Source organism: Micromys minutus (assembly GCF_963924665.1).
Source record: "Micromys minutus genome assembly, chromosome: 2".
In the NCBI taxonomy this organism is placed as follows: domain Eukaryota; kingdom Metazoa; phylum Chordata; class Mammalia; order Rodentia; family Muridae; genus Micromys; species Micromys minutus.
The window spans coordinates 76,456,067-76,478,986 of NC_137971.1; the positions used below are offsets into that span (position 1 = coordinate 76,456,067).

Here is a 22,920-nt window from a genome sequence, read left to right on the forward strand (position 1 = left end):
ATAAAGAAAACAAAAAATATACATATATTCACAAAACAAAAAGACTTTGACTATTCTTTTGTTGCATTTTGTTTTGCATGTACTTTACGCTTATTGCAACTAGTAGGTTTTCAATGCATACTGTCAAGCCCTTGAAAAAAATCAAGTACTGACTAAAAAACATATTCACATGGTTTTATGTAAAATTTATTTTAATGTCTGAAAAAACAGTACTGACAAAAATGTATAATTTTAAGCAAAAAATGTTTAAAATCTTTACATTTATCTTTGTTTTGCAAAGTAAAGTAGTTTAAAAAATAACCAAAAAAAAAAAAAACATTCCCTTGGAAGAGAAGTGGGTTCATTATACCACCCCCACTTTGTGCATCTGATTTCCTAGACACTTAGAGATCCCCACTATACTTACATTCTTTGCTACAGTTTAGGTGTTTGAGAACATTCTTTTGCTGGGTGCATAGTATTTCCTTCCGGTAAATAACAGTATATTCACTGATGCACTTCCCGAGGTTGTACATGGGAAAGAGCAGCAGCGTATTGAGCAGGAAGGTTTGGGTGGAGTTAGACACGATGGTTGATATCTCTAAAAGGGAGATAAGAACAGGGCGATAAGAGGGAAATGAAATCTTTAGATCACAAGCCCCATAGTAATAATCAAACCAAGGCCAGGGAATTGAAACCCTGATGGTTATGTCTGAACAACAGCTTGTTACTTGCTAATAGGTTTTGGCATAGCCAGAAGCTGGAGTTTGTGCTGATGATTACAGAATCCTGAAAAGTCTTTTTGGTGAAGTAGAACTGTGGCTTTTATTTTTCATGTGAAAAGATTTTTTAAACTCTGCATTTGACAGAGTGCATTTCAATTTTTCTACCTATTCTGAAATCTTATTCAGTACATTGCAACTTGTACAAGTTTTCATGTTTGTTGGCCCAAGGTTGTCATGTGTATGGGGACATTTTCTCTTTTTTCCTTTCCTTTCCTTTCCTTTCCTTTCCTTTCCTTTCCCTTCCTTTCCTTTCCTTTCCTTTCCTTTCCTTTCCTTTCCTTTCCTTTCCTTTCCTTTCCTTTCCTTTTATTTCTTGTCTTGACTTCCCTTTCCATTCCTTTCCTCCATTTTTTCATTCATTCGTTCATTTCTTCTTCCTCTTAGAATATTTTTAATGGTACAGCAACTATGTATACACCTGTTTGTTGTTTCATAAACTACTTGTCATTATATTAATTTCTCAAGTTCTTTCAACAGTTGTGTGTGTGTGTGTGTGTGTGTGTGTGTGTGTACTGTCTCTGCTATTCAGGTTTTGCTCTTTTTTTGTTTATAATTCTTCTTTTCTTCTTTATTTGAATGTTATTCCTATTGAAGTTGTACAGCTGTTAAATTTTAGTCTTTGCAACATTAATGGTTAGAATCACACAGTTTTTCCAGATAGGCAGTTGGCTGCATAGTGTATGCTTCTTGATTAGATCGTCAAGTAAATAAAATTTTAGAATTCTTAGAACTTTATGCTAAAATGAATCTATTACCACATTGTTACCCAATGTCTCTGATTAATTTTAACATGAAAAGTAAAATTGACCATATCAATACAACACTTCAAGTTTTAGTTTACTGGGTACACATCTTTTGTGACTACTGTTCTTTGTATATATAGTTCCTTAAACTGCATTTTCTGTAACGAGTGTGAAGGTCGAAGCTGGACTTGGGGGTCCATTATGACCACCTTGCTGTTTTTCTCATGATCGTGTTTTGACATTTTGCTTTATTACTGGTGTTCAGTGTTCATGAGTTTCATATTACTCTTCTATTTCCTGTTTCCCACATCATTCTTCCCCCCTCCCTCCTTCAATAGTGGACAGATTGTTTTGCAAGTTACATAAAGAGATAGCCTATCGGTGACACTGGACATCTGGACACATGGCTTTCCGGTTCACTCCTGGACAATGCTGTAGCATGGCTGTGGCTGCTCTGGGATTACAGCCACAGCTACAGTATTGCTTTAGCCTCAAGGTCCTGCAGACTTACCTGCCGGAACCAGGTAAGGGAGGTTTCTAGAACTAAAGATTTCTGTCTCTGACCAAGTCTGGAAATTCTAAACATTTCAAACACAAATTCTTTGTCTTCTTTCTAAACTTTATTGGGCCACATGTTAGAAACTCTATCCACCAATGATTGTAAAATTCCATGTTTTTGTTGTTCCAATGCCATGGGCTATCTTAGGTATATTTCTCTTGTGTTAGTCTTTAAGCGGCTACTTCTCACATTAACCATGAATGATATCTTAAAACTTTAATCTACAGAAGACGTTTTACATTTATCTTTAATTGACATGCAATAATTGCATATTTAGGAAATAATATATAATGTTATGATGGATTACGTATTGTGGAATGGTTAAATAGGAATAAATGTGGTCATCACAAAAAGTATTTTCACTTGTAGTGACATTACTTAAAATAATCTCTTTGATATATATATATATATATTATGAGGAATAATCACTATGATATACACTATAGCCAGCCCTAGAATGGATTCCTCCTAACTAACCACACTGTGAGTTTAATTATTTTCATTTAAAAGTTTTATTTGTAAACACTTTCCAAATATATATTTTATACTACTGAGACTCTGTTACAGTGTACATTTTAGTGTATATTCTATATATTTAAATTTGGGGTATATTTGGGTTTGGTTCTGATATTACAATATCTTATTTGGGGGATGGAGAGATGGCTTAGTAGTTAAGAGTTCAGTTCTCACACCCACACAGTGACTTATAACCACTGTATATTCCAGGGGTTTTGATGCCATTCTCTGGTCTTCAGGGACACACAGCATACACATGGACAAGCAGGTACACACACACAAAATAAAAAAAAATTAAAAATTTATTTGATGTTGAATTTAACTATGAGATTATCTGGAAGGCAGGGAATTTGTATTTGTACATGTTTTTCTATTCAGTTGGGATAACAGCCAGCTGAGATAAATTATTTGAAACAAACTATTAATGTTTTGGGTCTCTTCCTCACATGGGTATGATACTTTTAGAACAAAATGTATGTGAGTACTTACAAATTCTTAAGGGAAATGTTTATTTTATGTCTGTCTAGGTCAAACCCTCTAAGGTTTCTGAAAGTGGGTGTAAAAGGTCCATATCATTATCAGCTGTGTGAGGTTTGAGAAAAATGCTTGAGTATGCAATGAAGAAATAGCAACACAGCATTTTCAACAAATGGTGCTAGGGAAAATGGATGTCTGCATGCAACGAAATAAAAACATGTCTGTATCTATCATCCTGTACCAAAAGCAGTCCCCAAGGATCAAAGATCTCAATGTAATATCCAGAACTCTGAAATTACTAGAGAACCATTGAGTCTAAATTATAGTAAGTGGGAGAGAGGTCCTGCCAAGGACCCAAAGCTCAGGTTGGAACTCAACTTTCTTATTCCAAGTTTCAGAGTAGAGCAAGCTGACTAGATTATAGTATAAGCCAAAGGTTATTGAAATATTTCTGACACAGATGTTTGCAAAACACTACAACCTAACTGTTTACTGCTGTTCATCATTTTGGCCCATTGCTGCTGCTGATTTGTTTCTTGCCTTCTGTAAGGAAGGGGGCAGTTTGTGAAGTTCTCCTACTTACGGGCTTCTATTATGGTGTCCACCAAGAGACCGAAAGTGCCAGAGAGATAATAGAACACCAGGAGTTTGATGTAGGCAGAGGTGCTTTTAGAAAACAGGAAGCTCATCAGGTATGTGAGGGGGATGGCAGACCATCCAAACAGTGTGAGGATCAGCATCGTCTCCAGAATGTGGTAGTCGGTGACATAGATGTCAATTTTGCAGTATTTGAACATAACCTGAAACAGAGAGTACAGAGGAAAAGGTGAAGCTAGGGTCTGTCTGTCTCTGTTTCTCTCTCTCTCTCTCTCTCTCTCTCTCTCTCTCTCTCTCTCTCTCTCTCTCTCTCTCTCTCACATACACACACACACACACACACACACACACACTTACACACCCTAAGCCAAAAAAAAAAAAAAAAAAACACACACTAAAAAATAAGAAAGGAAATACCAAGACTTTCATTTTCTTTAGAAGCCTCCATTAATTAATGCATTCTGTCTCTGTAAAATAGAATCTACAACTTAGCATAAGTTCGAGTCAGGTGCACCTCCTCTTAACTAGAGGCCACATGCAGTATCATAACCACAGTCTTTTCTTATTTCTTTTTTTCTTCTTAGAAGAGTTTTTCTAAAGATTCACACACAGAACAAGTAGAATCTCATACTGACAACAGTTCTCAGCTTTCCTAGAAAGCAGATGGTTTCTTGAAATGGTTTTTCCTCCCGTTTCTTCAGTTGTCTCTCATTGATATCCATTGCTATGGGCCTAGCCTGTTTCTCCCATTCGTCCCAGAACCTCCTGCTTAGTTACTTATAATTCACGAGGAAAACTAGATAAGGAAGCATGAATTTAGAGGGACCTAAATTAGAATCTTGTTTGACTGAATCTCCTCTAAGGTCCTGGAAAACACTATTCCACTCTGAGTTTGGCTGTTTTGTAAATATCATAAAAGTAGAATCACACAGCTCTGGGTGGTTGCTGTATTTTAGATAAAAATCCTTAGCCTTCATCTGCAGTAATAGCAAATGTGAGGAATAACTTCTTTCTAAGGCTAAGGCTAAGGTTGAGGTGTTTAAGGCTAGTCACCGCAGTTGCTTTTGGATGCCATATTCTTTTCCCCCACACATCTGATGGTAGTTGTTAAAGTGTCCTCCACGCTTTATGTATTGTGATCAGCATATAGTGAAAGTAGAAATGATGATATATCTTTTAGAGAGGGTCTCATGCACCCCAGCTGAGGATGGCTGTGAACCCCTAACCTCATGCCTCTAATCTCCCACTGCTGAGATGTACTTTATGAGATAATGATCAAGGCATAGCTAGGTTTGTGAAAACATTAGATAGAAGGGATATTTTCCTTGTGGAATCAAAGGAAAAGAAACTCTTACAGGCTCCACTCAGCAGCTGACTTAGACAGATACAGACACCCATAGCCCAACAGTGGATGGAGCTCTGAAAATCTTATGGAAGAACAGGAGAAAGGGTTGCGGAGTAAGGAGATGCAATGCCACAGGAAGACCAACTGAGTCAACTAACCTGGACCTTTGGGACTCTCATAGTCTGAATCATCAGCCAAAGACCATATACTGGCTGGAACTAGGCCTTCCTGCTCATATACAGCTGATGTGCAGCTTGACCTCTATGTGGGTTCTGAACAACTGGACCGGGTCTATCCCAAAGGCTGTTGCCTGTATGTGGGTTATGTTCTAGCTGGGCTGCCTTGTCTGGCCTCAGTGGGAGAGGAGGTGCCTAGCCTCAAAGAGACTTGAAGTGCCGGTGTGGGGGGACCTGACCAGAGGAGAAGGAGGGGGGAGGGGAAGAACTGTGGTGACTGGGAAGCAGGCACTGAGTGGGGTGTAAAGTGAATAATTAAGAAAATAAATTTAATTTATTTCTATTTTAATTGATTATATTGTTAATGTATTGACAATGTACTATTGCCCCTTTGAAAAGCTTTGAATTAAGAGCTGTTCATGCTGATGCTGGCATTAAATAAGACTGTCCAGGAGTAACTGGAACATGTAATCACACCAAAAAAAAAAAAAAAAAAAAAAAAAAAAAAAAGAAAAAAGAAAATAAATTAAAAAAAAAGAAACTTTCACAACACTGTTTGAACTCACCAATAGGAAGCAGCAAGAAATGAAGAAGATAATGAAGTCAAACGCCAGAGCAGAAAGCCAGTACACCAGAATGGGCACCCCGCTCAGAAACTGCATGTGCTTTGCTTTTGTGATTCTCTCAGTCACTGTCAGGATGCAAAAACCACTGACCAAAAGAGCCACACCCAGCTGGATTTTGAAGGCCACAATCTTCCCATCCATACTCCTACAGAAGGAACGAAGGGGCGATACAGATTTCTACCAGTGGCCATGTTTGTCTCAGAGATACAGCTGGATAGGGCAGGAAGAATGCAAGTACAAAGGCAAAACTCACAAACAGCAATGACAAAAACATACCCTTGCCATTCGTTACTTGTGGGTCCTGGCTGGGGCTTATTGAAGACTGTTATGGAAGCATCGGGACCAGAAAGTGACATGAAGAGAAGGTTGTCTAGAATGGCCAGCGATAGAGATGGTGAATGGTAGGCTTCGTTGTTGAACAGAACAGTAAGCTTTGCTCTGTTCGCAACTGCCTTGACAGAAAGTGCAGTAATACATGAACGAAGGCATTCTTCATTAGCCTCCAAATACGTGAGCAGGTCTCCTAGGGTGAAGACACAATATTTGTCAGCAAATCCAACATACAGATCACGCCAAAGTCCATCATCCAAGGACTAATAATCAAGCGTCTCACCACTTCCAATCTCGCTGAGATAAGTCTTTCAAACATTTGTTGTTACCCTTGGGACTTATGCCGTCATTAAACTCTGGGTTTTTCCATTGTGTTCATCATAAGCCAAACTACAATTTTGCGGAGAAAAAAGTCCTGTGTACACCTTCAACTCAGCTACCTTTCTTTAACAGATTGGTAAGAAATTTAACTCACAGCACAGAGTCCACTGAACTCCCCTCTGATAAACTAGAAAAACTAGTGAAAGGTTATTTTTAAACTTAGTAAATGCTTTTCTTATTCTCTAAAATCTTTTTTATTTTTGAGCTCTTTTTTCCCCTTTATTCTTCTCTCATATATTATATCCAGACTGCACTTTCCTCTCCCCCTTTCCTCCTAATCTCTCTTCTTCATGTCTCTTCCACCCAAGATCCACACCTCCTCTGTTCCCCTTCAGAAAAAAGCAGGCCTCCTAGGGATATCAATCAAATGTGGGACAACAAGATTCATTAAGACTATGCACACACTCTTATCTGAAGTCTGGACGAAGTAACCCAGAAGGAGGGAAAGGATTCCAAAAGCATGCAAAAGAGTCAGAGACAGCATCACTTCCACTGTTAGGAGCCCCACAAAATACCAAGTATATCACCATAACATGTATGCAGAGGACCTAGGTCAGACCTCCACAGACTCCCTAGTTGTCAGTACAGTCTCTGTGAGCCCCTATAAGCTTTGGTTAGTTGATTCTGTGGGCCATAATCTTGTGGTGCCCTCAACCCCTCTGGTTCCTACAGTCCTTCCCACCTTCTGCAGGAATCCCCGGGCTCTTTTCGAAAATATTTCAGAACTACAAAGCACCAATGTTGTTTGGTCAAGATCCTGAGAAGGATAAAAACATTGAGGGGAGCCCAACATTTTGTTCCCTTCTAAGTGGTGGAAAATCCCTGTAAACTCTCTAGGATTTCGGTGAAGCCCAAGACCATCATACCGTGTAAAGTAGTGAGGAAGAGACAGACTAAGCCTTACACAGATCCAGCCTCCGTGGAATAAGGTTCTCCTGGCTCTACTCAGTCCCGCAGTGAGTTGAATGATGCCCACTCACAGGGCTTCAGCTTGCAAATTATTTCACTGTGTCTACTGATTGCTGCACTTACCTCTTCCATAAATAACCTGACAGGCACACTTGGAAATGTGCTTTACCAGTTATGGGCTCATTCCTTAACCCAATCAAACTGACAGCAAATTAACTACCAGGTGTGTGTAGACTCACCTGTAACAGCACTTTATTATCCTTAGTTTTAAACCACCCATCTTCTATTCCCCAATCTACCTCTTAATCCATTTTATAAGCTAGAATCACTGTACCATCAAAGAAATATAAGCATAACATATAAAGAATTATGCATCTTCAGAAGTGGAGACTTTCTCAAAGATATAAGGCTGGCTCAATATAGAAAAATAAACGTTACACATGAGACCAGTAGGCTAGCCAAAATCACAAACTCAGGTAAATCTATGAAGAAAAAGTTTAAGGTACAGAAGAACAGGGTCACTTGCATATTGTTGTTGGAAATGTAAAACTGCAGAGCACGTGGAGAAGCAGCTAGTTTCTCATAGAATTACACATGTAATTATATAAGAACATGAAATGAAGATACACATTCACTTTAAAAACAGCAGCTCTGCTTATGCTGTGCTTACTGGGGAACCTTCAAATGTCTTTCTATGAGTGAATGGTTATATAAACTGTGGCATGCCCATGTGATAGAATAGTAGTTAGCAATTAAAGAGACACTGGATATACACAATTATCAGAAAACCACACCAAGTGAAAATGTTCATTCCAAAATGTTACCCCCTGTGTGATTCCATTTTTATATCACTCTTGAGATTATTAATCTTACAGATACAGGATAGAGACTAGCAGTTTTCTGGGATAAAGACAGAAATAGATAGGAAATGTGTGTGGCACTAAAGGCAATAGGAGGGAAAAGTGTGGTGGAAATGTTCCATATGTTAACAATTTCATTTGACTGTTTCCATTTTCATATTGTAGCTTTGATAGAAGTTACCATCAGTGACAAAGCCTCTTAATGTTTTGTAAACCTACATAAACCACAAAATAAAACTACAAACCATACAGCAAATGGCACTATTCTGACTTTCCTCCACATATAATGAGAGAATACAATCTATGCAGTCCACTCAAGATGTATCTTTTGAACACACCCTCTTTCCGTAACCCTGTTATTCTTGTTCCCTTGCCTAGACTGCCACCATAATACTGCAGCTGACTTGACTGTAGTCTCGTCCTTTTCCAATGTTTTCTCCACCTCTCATATGAAGTTATGTATGTTTGTTATATGACAGGAACTTGGTTGGGGGCTAGAGATATAAAGAAGGGTCCCATCTCCCCATAATTTCTGTTGAAAGAAGATGGATAATGCACAGTTGCAACTTGGTGATGAAGCCCATAACTGAGGCATGCTTCTAAATAAATGAAGGGGAGGCAGTTTCATTCTGAGAAGGCAGGCAATGCTTTATGTGTTACTGTGGCGCTAGAATACCTTTCCAGAGCTCACGTTCACCCAATTTATGATGCAGCAAAAAACAGTTTACAGTTCTGCATCGCTCTCAGAATGGATAGGAGATGAAAGTCTCAGCATTCAGAGAGGCCCCAGAGGTCTCCAAAAACAGCACAGGTTATTTCCAGAATATTGCCTACAATAATATCACAATAAGACCCTGTCACTGAAGATACTACACGTTTGGCTAGAGGACAAAGAAAAATTAGTCACCAACGAACCAGGAAACCTCCTCCCCACTGGCTGTCTGTCATAGTGTTGGAAGATGCTGTAGAGACCAATGGAGAGAAAAATAGTATCATTGGTCTGACCCAGCACCGGACTGCATGTTTTCAATGGACCAGGGAAGATATAACCACTGGTACAACTGAGGCATGATTATTGTAAGCCAACTAATCATCTTGTGATTGCATCTGAGATCTGCTCCACAGGAGGGAATTCCATGCATGACACTGAATTACTGGTCAAAGACCATGGAGAGGGAGGTCGTCATAGGCCCCAGAATAAAACCTTCTATTGTTATCTTGTGAATTGATCAAATTATCAAATTGATGTCTGAATACTTATGTTTATACCAATAGACCTGATGTCACTGAACCTTGACCAGAGAAGCCTCATTTTGCAGCGGACACAAGTCAATGGAAAGATGCCTAACTGGATATTGTGCTGAGACTAAGAGACTGGGTTCTCAGGCCCAAGTGGGATACCTATATTAACTCTCTAACCATGTCTCAGAGGGCATCTCAGAAGAGAAGACAGAAAGAATGTAAATGCCAGAGGAAGGGAAAATGCTATCTTTTGACATGATGTGACTATGGTACCCATGAATACACAGCATCTGTGATTGCTTGCAGAAGACCTTCACAAGTTCAAGAGAGTCAGAAGGAATAAATGTTCCACACACCTCATCCTTTACTGAGGAACTATTGGCAGTTATTAGTTTCTAGGGGACAGAAAATTACTTTTTGAGTGTGTGGCCACTGGTAGGCTTCCTAGCTCCACTGGATGGTCCTACCCATGCATACATAGGCAACACTAATTGGTTTAGTGGGTTATAAATAAAAATATTGTGAGAGAGTCATGTTAGGGGAATATGGGAGTAACTGAAGAGAAAATAGTTGGTATATATTTTTATATTTTACTGTATGTAAGTATAAAAATTCTAAAAAATTGAAAAAAGTTTACAGTGTTTGCTAAGGCATATATCATCTGGGGGATAAAAGAACAATTGCAAAATTACCTGGAAATCTATTTCCCCCACTGAAAAACTTTTTTCTATTGTCTACAACAAAGAAAGAGCAAGTTCTAAAGGATTTAAAGCCAATTCTTTACCCTAAACATCAAATTTGTATGAAGCTACACAGTTTGAAATAGAGAGACAATATAAAAATTAATAAAACACAGTCTTGGCTAAGATGATTAGAACAAATAATTAAAATTTTATATGCCAGTTTCTTAAAACAGAGTTAGGATGAGAAAGGATAAATATATCTCTGTGTATATGCCTACGGTTCAGTAAACAAACAGAAAGTAACATTTACTAAAGATGGATAACAATGGTGGGTCTGTTGTATTATTCTATTGTACGTCTGCCCTTTTAATAACAAAAATAATATATTCAGTTACTTATTTGGTGTTTTAATGGACAAAACATGCTTCAATTTAAACAACCTTCTCATGAGCCAAGATTCTGGTTTTTATCTAGTCACTTTCTGTGACTGTCACTTTCTCTCTTTCCTTCTTTCCCTCTTCCCTCACCTCTGCCTGTGTGTGAGTTTGTGTGTGCGTGCACGAGAGAGAGAATATCAATATTTGTCTATCTATCTATCTATCTATCTATCTATCTATCTATCTATCTATCTATCTATGTATCAAGAGAGAGAGAGAGAGAGAGAGAGGGAGAGAGGGAAAGAGAGAGAGAGAGAGAGGGGGAAAGAGAGAGAGAGAGAGAGAGAGAGACAGAGAGAGACAGAGAGAGAGAGAGAGAGAGAGAGAGAGAGAGAGAGAGAGAGAGAGAGAGAGAGAGAGAGAGAGAGAGAGAGAGAGAGAGAGAGAGTTTGGGTGCAGGGCCCGTGCATATCATACAAGTTCTATTCCACTGACCGAAATCATCGGCCTTATTTGAGTCTTACTCTAGCCCAGGCTGGCCTTGAATTTGTGATCCTCCTTCCTCGGCCTCCCAAATAACTGGAATTAGAAGACCATACCAGGTAAGCTCATCTATCATTGTGAAGAAACAGTATAGGGAGAATTTATTATAATCAGCCAATCTAATATTTGTAAGCTAGTTCCACCGAGATTATGTTTATAAGGAACAGTTAACACTCTTAAACATATTTTCATCTTTCACACCAAAACCTGAAGAAAAGAGAAAAAACAAAACAAACTTCCTTATCCTACAGGCTAAGTGTGTAGGATAAGCCCCAAAGGAACAGTGTCTATCCGGCAATAAGGAAAGTATTGCCCCATCTGGGAAGAAATGATTACGTTAGAAAGAGAACACGGTTTATGTTCTGAAATGTAGTGTTACACTGGGTGGCTTGTAGACACAAGGCAGATCAGGTTAAATCCACATCTGAAGTTTCTGTCTGATTTGGGGCACAACATTTGATTTCTTTAAATGTCAGTAAGGCTTATTTGTAAAAGTAGTAAAAATATCTACCAAATATGGTAATTGTTCAATTTAAATGATATACAGGTCAAGTACTCAGTATAACTAATGTCAACTTTATTGCTGTCTTTGAAAATGTATTCTTAGTAACTTGCCCCGAAAGTCTTCAAGATTCTTATTTTCGACATTATCACTAAAACCAACCAACCAACCAACCAACCAACCAACCAACAAAACAAACAAACAAGCAAACAACCTGAATTTCAGTAATAAAGGCTACAGTTTCATGTTGTATTTTATATGCTACACTGTGCCCAAGGAGTAAAAGTATACCAAACTTGGGTATCTATTACTATTACTACTACCACTACTATTACTACATGTGTTTAACTGGAAAGGAATAGCAAATGCTCACAGCCAAAGTGTAACCAATACCAGTTAACTTCTGAGGCCAGTAGCTTTAATTAGAATATTGCTATTGCTTCATCAATATAGTATATGATATAATGAGTATAGTATATAGTATATGGTGTAGTGGGTGTCAGAAAAAGAATGGAGCAAGCTACCATGTGATAGTTAGACCTTTCTTTGGGAGTGACCCAAGAAAATCACTGAAGAGACATCTTTTTGTTTCTAAGTTCGCCTTACCTTGTACTTCCTTGAGTTGGTGGTTGCCAGGTTTTAGCATATTCTCAAGGTGTGTTAAGAGACTTGTTGTCAAATTAGATTTCCCCAAAATAGAAAAAGGCACGATGGTTTGACCATATTCATCCAAATTCATCTGCCTCAGTCTCTTATATCTAAGCTCATGAGTATTGAGGAGTAAGAAAGTAGAAATGACAAGCCCCAGTATCTGCACCAAAAGCACCCTCCAGTTTCTCCAATTGTACATCAGCCGCTTCATGAACATGGCCTGGAACTGCTGCAGGTAGAGGAAACACTGAACAAAGAGGAGAGAGATGCTGTGTCACTGCAACCTCCAGACCTCAAAGCAGCATTCACACTGAAATGCATTGACATCAACATCTCTGAAATTTTGTGGTGTAAAGGCTTCATGGAATAAAACACACACACACACACACACACACACACACACACACACACACACACACATTAAGCACATACTGCTTTTATTAAGAAAATAAGTAAGTTCTTGGAGGAGATCCAGACCCATGATATAGTACCCAATAATGTTATCGCCCATCGGCTAGTGTAAGGCAAGGGACAACAAGCCTTTTTGAAACAACCCTTTGCTCGAATGTGGCTAAGCATATTTGTTCCTGTCACTTTTGCCTGCTTCTTGTTCGATAATAATGCTGCCTGAGTGATAGTGATGCAGACCATGTGGCCCGTAGAGCCCTCTGCCTTTGTTATCTCTTTCCTTTGAGTTGCCTGACTTCTGGTATAGCATACTATGTAAAGTGGTTTAGTTGAATGTTGTATATAATACTAAAAGTGGCAACAGGACACTTTTTTCTGACTCGTGGTAACCACTATGTCTAGGATGCTTTAAAGCTGCAATGGACAATTGCAAGAGCAAGGGAAGAAATGCTTGGCAGCCCAGGTAGGCTTTCTATAAGGAGGGACTCACTGATTTGGAAACAATCTCGCAGGCAGTTACTTCTCTTGAAAGACTTAGAATACACTACAGGTTGGTAATTTGAAAAGCAGGCTCTCTAGTACACTTATGCCAACTTGAAAGAGCAGATAAGTTTCTGGATTTTTAATTTGAAAACCAACAAAACAACCCCCCCCAAAGAATTGCAGAATAATGGTATCAGCAGTAAACAGTGGCTCTGTTTTTCTAGAATCCATCTTTCCACATATAAACATCAATCAAGCTGGGGTCCCAACTTTTCCACACCAGGCTGGTTTTGTAGTGGCTGAGATCTCTATATTCTTTTGGTTTGTGTATGAATATGAGACAACACTATTATGTACTGACTGAGAGGCACCTGTTTCTTAGCAAAGGTTCTTACCCCAGTGTTAAACACAATGGTCTCATCTTCACTCTGGGTGGGAGAGCCTGCTCTCACACTGCTGTCAGCATCCCTACTCGTGTTCCCTTTGCTTCTTACTGAGGGTGACCGGGTACCTTCCATATCTGGTTTTGAGTCTTCCATGTTACTGACCCTATATTGAAAAATAAACAAAACTTGTCATCTCAAGCTTATCCTACTTTCCCTTGCTTGAAGAATGTGAGTTGCAACCCCTGACTCCAAAGACTCCAAAGTTCCCTTGGGTTATTCATTGTTCAGTGGCAGTTTAGTTCCTGAGCACCAACCCACCTCTGAACCTCGACATGCTTAAATTACTCAAGTGCAGAATCTCAGTTTGGCGAGCTTAAAGAGTCTTTCCCTCCAAGGATCCCCTTCCTTTTTTTTTTTTATGTACTTTTACTTACCTAAGGAAGACTTCTTCCATGGTAGTGATAGACACACCAAAGCTAGAAACTCCAAGGTTTTCTTGGTTCTCCTCCAGAGCAGTCAAGAGAGCTTCAAACCTACAAGTAGGAGAAGAAGATAGCCTGGGACTAAAGGAGATGAATTTCATACTTCTTCTTATGCAGAAGTGATCTCCCCTCACCGGCTCGCCAATGCTTATTAGAATCTCACGCTTCTGTTTATTCAGAAAGGAGAGACACACAGAGAATGCAAGACAATAAACTGCCATAGTGTGCTGTTTCCCATTGGTACTTTATTCTTGGATACATATAAGTTTGATTTTAGAACCCAATTATTGAGATACTCTGTGAAGACATTGACAGTTGAGGGCTGATGGATAGAGAAGAGTTGCTATTCTTTGGAGGCGTGGCCACTGTGAGGTTGCCCTTTCCCAGTGGTTGGCTCTTTACTTGTGTACATATAAGCAGGACAAAGAGGACTCAGTGGGTTATTTAAAAAGTGCAGATATGAAATTGGGAGGAAAATGTGTGGTAGGGGCTGGGGAGAGTTGGAGGGGTCAGGGTGGGGTGCATATGATAAAGATACATTGTATACTTGTATCAAATTTTCAAAGAATGAAAGTCTAATTTTAAAAGATACTCAATGTTCACAACTTTAACTAGTTGATAAAAATTAGCTGATTTTGCTTAGCTATGTCATGACTCCTGTTAACAAAGAAAAGGAAAGAAATGAAGAAAACACATTCAACAGAGGAAAAGGCACTCAGAGACAGGAAACTGCTTAAGTGCAGAGAAAAACTTAGAATAGATAAAATGTTGTTAAATAACTATGAAAACCTAAGAAAGTAAACTACATTAAACTACACTACAGGAGTCAAATGCAATGTAAAAAAATCAAGTTTAAAAAAAAAAAACCCGAATTTTTATCTAGGAAGATCTTGTGGAAAAGTATGTTCAAAAGTTGTCTTTTGCAGAAATTTCCAGGTCTCAGCAGCATCTATATCATGCTCCCAATGGGTCACAACAGAAACCATTTTCCCATGTGTTCAGTGTCAGGAGAACTCAGACTCTCTCTTTGGAAAAACAGTGCTTTCTCTATACTTTCTGTCTGCTTTTTTACACAGTTCTTGATGCACACCTTGAGATTATAGACAGAGCAGAGACAACCCCACCATTCATTCTTGGTGTCCTTTGGGATAATAGGGCTCTTAAGGAGATAGTTCAATGTGGGTTTGGTTTGTATTTCCTAGCACTGAGTGTTACTGAGTATTTAACCCACTTACTTGCTGGATGTTTTTATGTCTTCTATAGGGAAAATATGTAAATATTTTGAGTATCTTGCTTATTTTAAAATGTACTTTATCTTTTGCAGTTGAGATGTTTGTAACCCTGGAGGTCGCATGCAGAGGATGACATTACATCCAATATCTCTTACCATCTAATCATGAAACTGACAAAATAAACAACTAGAGGAAATTATTCACAATCTTGGTCTAGGCAAGGTTTTCATTTGTGTTTTGATTTCTAAACATAAGACCTTAAAACCATGACTAACAAAAGTAAAACAAGCAATGAGGTTCAATCAAACTAAACTCTCTTATACAAGAATGGAGAAAACAGAATAACAGGAAAATGTATAAAATGAAAAATTCAGGAAAGCATCAGTCAGCTTAAACTCACCTGGCTCTCCCAGAACCAATCCCTTTACTGTGCTATGTGGCCTCTCATTAGAATACACTGTGCATGGCTTCCTTGTAGTTTGCAAGAGTTTCACACAATTATTTCTCCTCTTACTATAGCCCACTGTTGCCCCACCCATCTCTGTCTCCAAGGCCAAGTGTTTTAAGTCTGTGACAATACCAAGGCACAGCAGAATCTCATACAAATCTATGCTTTTTCTTAAACTGTTGTTTGCCTTCCTACAGTTGTGTTTTAAAGTTCGACTCCATTCTAACCAATCTCAACACTGTTAGACAACCTTATACAGCATTGCTATGAATCTCAAGATTCTCCTGCTCATAGAGTTGGTGCCCTGGAGACCAGGCATGTGGCAGGGGGATCCTTTGGTTCTCTTCTGTGTTCTTTCTTCAGACAAATGGATGTTAGACAATGTCTGGCAGGTCACGGTGTGTGCTCAAGCACTGTCAGCCATGAGAAGTGTGGGTGGAATGAAAATCACTCAGGATTTAACCATCATACTATTGTTTTTATAGTATATTCTAAGTAACTAGATTCACATGTCATTCTTTTATTTATTTATTTTTTGAGCTTTTACTTCTCATTTTCTAGTTTAAAGCTGTCCCAGAGCAAAGTGTCTAAGCTCAATAGTTTTCTTTAGTTCTGCCAGAGCCTACCATTAGGCATCTGATTTTATGGCTCAGAAACCTACCATGAGTTAGTTACCCATCTCACAGAGTTCCTACTGTCCACATGAACCATCACCATTGTCCTCCAAGTCCTTCCATGTTTAGGTCTGCTTCTGATCTCTTCTGAGGTTGCTCCTTGTGTTCATGTGACTCAAGACGGGCAGGTAGACTTGAGAGTACTATTGGGTGTTTTATCTGGGAGTCTCCTTTAGGAAGATTGCGTAGCTCCAGATGGATCTTAACTGCCATTCGCAGCTAAGTTGTGAACATCACCTGTGGCCTCCCCATTATTACTTAGAATTTTATTTCAGATTCTCTGTTACATGTCATTGTTTTACTCTGGTCTCTTACTGGAGCTTTGTTCTAGTCCATTAGTGGATGACAAACTGGTGGATGGCATTGGTGGATTGCACACTAATATATTACACAACTACCTATTCCTGGTGGGGTTTTGTCATCCTTAATCCAAGAACCACCATGTAAGCTGTCTTTATTATTTTTCATTTTATTAGTGGAGACAATGTTTCATTTTATAGTTTATGATGGTTCCAAACTCATAATCTTGTTTCATGTCTTATTCTAGGATTGAAGGTATGCATCACTTTGCCAGGCTGTTACTATTGGTACTCGTGGAGTGTGTATGTGTAATCTGGGATTGAATTTATAGCCTGTGCATGTTAGGAAAGTACGTCACTGCTACCCTTTTATTATTTCTTTTCTTCACTCCATGTACTAGTAGTCACAGTGACTCTAAGGGCAACAAAACATCCAATATCACCCATTAACTCTAGCAAGTGGTAACAAGCAGGGGTACCTGCCCCCTTTCAGTTCAAGTGTTATCTATGACAGAAGTTTTGTCTTCTGAAATGAATCTTATTTGCCAAGCCAGGAAAAAAAATGAGAAAAACAACGATTCCTGACCATCTAGAAATCAACTGGTTAGCATACTCTAGATCCATACCTGTGTGTATGTTCTTTGGGTAGAATAAAAGATAACTCATTTCCAACATTAGTCTTCAGGGTGGCTGTTGGTACATAGGAATGGATCAGTTTTGAGATTTCATCAATGTCACAGTAAGATTCCTTCACCATGACTATGTGACTTCCAACACCTGAGAAATTCAATTCAGATGACCAAGTTGAATGCTTTTGGAATTTCCATATTTTTATGAGACTATACCTGGCTTTCTATGGTTTAGGTATGTTAGAGGAAGATAGAGCATGCTGTGGGTTATTTGATTACAACTCTATAGAGCACAGCATTATACAATATAATCATAATTAATGATATAGTTATACATAGTTCTACAAGGTATCAATAATGATCTGGATTATAAAACCAGATAGAACAGAGATAACATTCAAAGCTCCCTGACATCTCTACTTACTGATGCTGAAATTGGAGAAAACGGGTTAATATTTATTAAGCAGGTGCTTCCTGGGTCCATGTTATATGTCAGAAACTACATAAATTCAGTAAAAGTTATTTTCTTTAAAGATTTGAGACTTTTTTTGTGAAACTTTCTGCTTACCCTCTGTCTTCCTCTCCCTCCAGACACCCCGGGTTTCCTCCTTCCTTTTCTCCTCTCATTATTCCACCCCCTCAAGTCTTCTTTTGTCTCTCTTCTCTTTCACTCTTTCTCTTTCACTCTTTCCTAACTCTAGGTAGGGGATAAGTCTACACTCCAGGATTTGTGCTCCTAGCAATGGCATTCTGGTACTTGCAAGTGAGCAGCAGGGTACTGAAGAAATAAATACACAGAGCAGAGAATTAGGATGAAAGTCAAAGAGGATGTTATCAGAGTCAGAAGGATGGGACTTGGACTGTAGCATAAAGGAAACACCATCTTCCTATATCTGTCTCAAGATCTCATATTCTGTTTCCTTCTTAAGACATTTAAAGAGAGCCATGAGCAAAATTCAAACAAAGCTGTACCATGCTAAAGGATTGCCCAAATACAGATTCTGCTGACTTTAGCATGCATGCATAGGGCCAGACGAAGGTAAGTGTATATACTTTGAGATAAATATCACAGCCTTTAGTTTCCACTGCCATTTTAAAAATAAAATTACAAACTATACAAAGAAATAAGCAAGGGCATATAACAAACATAATACTGTATAGTATAGAAAATTAGAAGCAGAGACTGGCCTAGAGGTAGAAATTGCAGGACAAAGGCTATAGAACAATCATAATAAATACATTAATATTAGAAATAAAAAACAAAGGGTTGAGTCAATCAGAAAATTTGCAAACTGATAATAAAACTACAAATGAAAGCCAGTGGAAACATCAGGGAAGTACAAAGAAGTTATTGCATAGTCTCAGCAGCAGAGTAGAAGGAGAAAAAGAAAGATTCAATAATCCTGACAAAAGATCACTAAGAGTGATCCGATTAGACATGGGAAGAAAAAAGAAGTGTAAGAACACAGAGAATACCACAGGTGGACAATCAGTTATCATACAGTAGAAAGCAATAGGAACACAGAGAATACCACAGGTGGACAATCAGTTATCATACAGTAGAAAGCAATAAGAACACAGAGAATACCACAGGTGGACAATCAGTTATCATACAGTAGAAAACAATAGGAACACAGAGAATACCACAGGTGGACAATCAGTTATCATACAGTAGAAAACAATAAGAACACAGAGAATACCACAGCTGGACAATTAGTTATCATACAGTAGAAAGCAATAGGACATTCCAATGTGTCCTTGTAAAATTACATCCTGAAAAATGTTATCAAGATTCTGTCAAATGAAATTTACACATCCTTTGAACACATTTATAACAAGTGAAGGTGAGTTTAGCTCACGGCCATGGTGACATTGGGAGAGCCTAACAGAGCTTTCACCATGAACATTTGAAAGAAGTGAAGAAATGTGAAAGCACAGCTCCACAGGAGGTGGACGAGAGGCAGCGGAGAGTGGGTGTACCTGGGAGAGGACAAAGAAGTGGGGTGTGCAATCACTACACTTTTGCTTGGAGGTGATTTTTGCATGGAGAAGCAGCAAGTGAGAATACCAACAGCTTCCAGTGCCACACCTGAACTGGCCAGTTAGAAATCAGAGAGGGAGGGTAAGTCAGATTGAGAGACCAGATCTCTGGGTTCAGACTCCATCATAAAGAACCTGGCCTAAGGTTGAACTTGAGTTAACTAACAAACTGGCACCTAGTACCAGCTTCCAGGTTACTCCTCAACAAATCTGCACCCCCAGATTACGAGCCTGCCCCTGGTCCTTCATTTCCTAACAACCAAAAATCAGGAGAAAAACAGAAGTGATGCTTATTTATGGTTTGGCTCCCAGCAACAGCCAATTATGTTAAAGGTCATAATGACCTTCTCTCCCCAATCCAATGTGTGCCAGGCTAGAAGCTCACTTGTTTGTTTGCTGGCCTCTATAAATGCTTGCCTGAAATGAGACTTGGGGATCCACCTTCCCATCTTGTTGTGTCGGGTTTGGCAGGAGGCCCAAGCTCAAGCTTGAATAGAAACCCAGTTGTGATTGCATCAAAAGCAGCTCTTTGATGGTCTTCGAGGTTCCTGAACACTTCCTAGAACAAGACTACAGCTATGAGTTGTGCAGATGATTTTGCACAGATCTCTGAGTTGGAGCGATGGCTCAGTGCAGAAGGGCACTTTCTGTTTGAGTGTGAGGACCCGAGTTTGAACCCCTAGCACACAAGGACATCCATCATGGCATGCAGGCCTATAATGCCAAAGCTGGAGGGTGAGGAATGGCAGATCCTGGCATTGCCTTCTTTCTGCTTTACTGAGAGAACCTGTCTCAGGAATACGGCAGAGAACAATAGTAGAAGACACCCAATGTCTTCCTCTGGCCTCTCTATATGGACACATGAACATACACACCAACACACGACATACCCACATAACTAAAAGTTAAGATAAATACCCACAGAAACTTCATAATGGTGGCTCCTTTAGTCTTTGCTGTGTGACAGGTTATAGACACACCAAGAGACACTATGTGATTGGATTTGTCTTTTTAAAGAAAAATCCCTTTATCACCTCACAAAAGACTAGAGTTTACATAGCTAAGCCAAAGTGAAGAATCAATGATGATCAGTCCAGAAATGTAATGAAGACTCCATGGGACTCATGATTCAGCCATAGATCTGAAATATACCTCCTGAACGGTACCTGGGCCCATACTAGTAAAAGTGAAAAGCAGGTCTCGATGCACAAAATGCTCCAACTGGATGTTTTAGCTGTTTATATCCTAATGTTAATTGGGTCTTGCAAAACTGTTTACACCAGAGGATCTTATACATAGCTTCTGGGAACCTACTCCCAATTAATTCTGATTGGTAAATAAAGATGCCAACAGCCAGTAGCTGGAGAGGAGAGATATTGGCGGGGTTTTGGGTTTCCTGGGACTTCGAGGAAGGAGGAAGAAGAAAGATGCCATGCCTGAAGAGTGTGTAGGACAGAGAAGCAGAGCCACATAAAAAGGCCAAGTGAATGTGACCCAGGGGGCTGCTGAATTGGGTCAAGAGCAGTGAAGATGGGACATAGAAACTAGTAAGTAATAACTCATAATTATTGGCAGTTAGTAATTACGTGCTGGGATTTATTGAAATACTAATACTGCAGGATATTGGCAAGAGGTGCAAAACTCTTGACAAAACATTTCCCCAACAAGTTTACACATTTGGCAACATAACACACGTGTTATAGAAACCAGTCAAAGGTTCTAGATAGCATCAGATAATAATGTAGCATGAGATAATGCTTATCCAGGGGCAAAGTAGTAGAAATGGACCCAGAAACACATAACAGGTAAGTAAAGTGAGCATTCACAGCTCTTTGCCCTGATGTTTGACAAGAGACAGAAGTAGAGAATCCTTTATAACTCAGCAGAACACATACTCTTCTGTGACCACAGGACCATGTCCAGTATGAGTCAATGCAGATGCCGAAAGACAAACTCCCTTCTCAGATAAAAGTAGGTTATAAATCAGTAACAGAGAAAGGCTTGGCAGTTCAGAATTCTGTGTGATTGGGCCACATGTGCTTTAAAGAGCCAATGAGTTACACCAAAAACCACCAGGGAAATTAGAAAGATACCAATCCCCCTCCTATCTTTATTTCTATATCTCCGAATATAGTCATCATCTCACTGAAAGATCACACTATCATCACACCAGATCACAATTACCTAGAATGCATGTTAGAGAATGGATAATATGATACAATAAACACAGAACTTAGATGTGGGAAATAACTTTAAAGAAAAATCTAAACTACTCTTCAAAGGACTTGTAGCCGAATATTTGTTGAACGCAGCATAATGAATCCTTCAAGTTTTGACAATACATACAAAACCAATGGGGATTATGAGTATTATTTAGCTAACAGTATCCTAAAAATAAGCAAAGAAAATGGACCATATAGTCTTTTCAAGAAGACTGAAGAGCCACAGCATCGCAAGGTTCCCTGGACCATGATAGCAATGCGATCACCCAGCACATCAGCTTCATCCATGTAGTGGGTGGTCAACAGGATGGTACGATTCTCTTTATATGTTTGAAGGATATCCCAGGTTCTCCTCCTTGAGGCTGGGTCCATGCCAGATGTTGGCTCATCAAGTATCACCACCTAGAGACAGAACAATTCTATGACCAAGTAAACATGCACTGGTCCCATGGTGGGGGGAGGGTCCTACCTATACTAGGCTCTAGCTTTTCTTTTTAAGTGAAATATCAGACTGAGCAAAGATAGTAAGTTTAATATGAGACTAGGACTTTTGTACTAAAGCCAAACCCATGGTTATTTTATACCAACGAGGTTGACAATGGACCGATGGAGCTGCTTTCAAAGTGTTAAATCTGTGCCAGCTTCTAGATTTGTATTACTTGAACTTTTATACCAGTTGTAGCACAGTGTTACCTGTTGCTAGCTTTTGCCCTTTACCTTGGAGCCCCCTATCAGGGCTATAATGATGGCGAGTTTGCGCTTCATGCCTCCACTCAGTGACTTTGAAAACACATCACGCTTTTCCATCAGGTTAAAAGCTGACAGCATGTGGTTAGTTTCTTCAAGATACATCCTTTGAGCTACTCCTTTTATCTAGAAGAAGGAGACAAGAGTTTTCATGGCACTTCCAATAGTCTTGGGAGTTTCTTTCAAAAATCACGTTCTGGTTTTGAGAATCGCGTGTGCGTATATCATGTATTTTGATCATACCAGTCTCCCACTCCTCTTCTGACTCCTCTTCTGACTCCTCTTCTGACTCCTCTCAGCACTCGATACTATGCCTGCCTCCCAACTTCACTCTGGCTTTCATAAGCCACTGGGTTTAGTCAGTGCTGTCTGTCTGCACGCTGGACCACTTCCAGAAGCATGGGTCCCCTAACGGCTTCTACTTTCCCTATCTCAGTAGCAGTCGCTGCCAAAGCTCTTCTTCTAAAGGTGGGGCTTTGCTTGTCCTTTCAGTCTATGCTGTACTGTTGACTGGCTCAGTCTTGTGCAGGACTGTGAAGGCGACCAGAGCTGTTATGGGTTCATGAGTACAGTTGTCCCAAAGGCCCTG

At 39.3% G+C, this 22,920-nt stretch overlaps 1 protein-coding gene across 1 annotated transcript in view; it reads right to left on the reverse strand.

The window, feature by feature from the left end:
- The window catches only part of LOC308417377 (phospholipid-transporting ATPase ABCA3-like), a gene marked incomplete at both ends in the record, with an annotated part of 77,264 nt that overhangs the window by 22,745 nt on the left and 31,599 nt on the right, over window positions 1-22,920 (reverse strand). Inside the window, 10 exons of the mRNA XM_080912656.1 lie at window positions 407-580; window positions 3,643-3,859; window positions 5,744-5,948; window positions 6,080-6,326; window positions 12,237-12,528; window positions 13,568-13,721; window positions 13,993-14,091; window positions 17,320-17,470; window positions 21,776-21,986; window positions 22,302-22,457. Of these exons, the coding sequence (XP_080768782.1) occupies window positions 407-580; window positions 3,643-3,859; window positions 5,744-5,948; window positions 6,080-6,326; window positions 12,237-12,528; window positions 13,568-13,721; window positions 13,993-14,091; window positions 17,320-17,470; window positions 21,776-21,986; window positions 22,302-22,457 (1,906 nt within the window). The remainder of the gene's footprint in view (window positions 1-406; window positions 581-3,642; window positions 3,860-5,743; window positions 5,949-6,079; window positions 6,327-12,236; window positions 12,529-13,567; window positions 13,722-13,992; window positions 14,092-17,319; window positions 17,471-21,775; window positions 21,987-22,301; window positions 22,458-22,920) is intronic.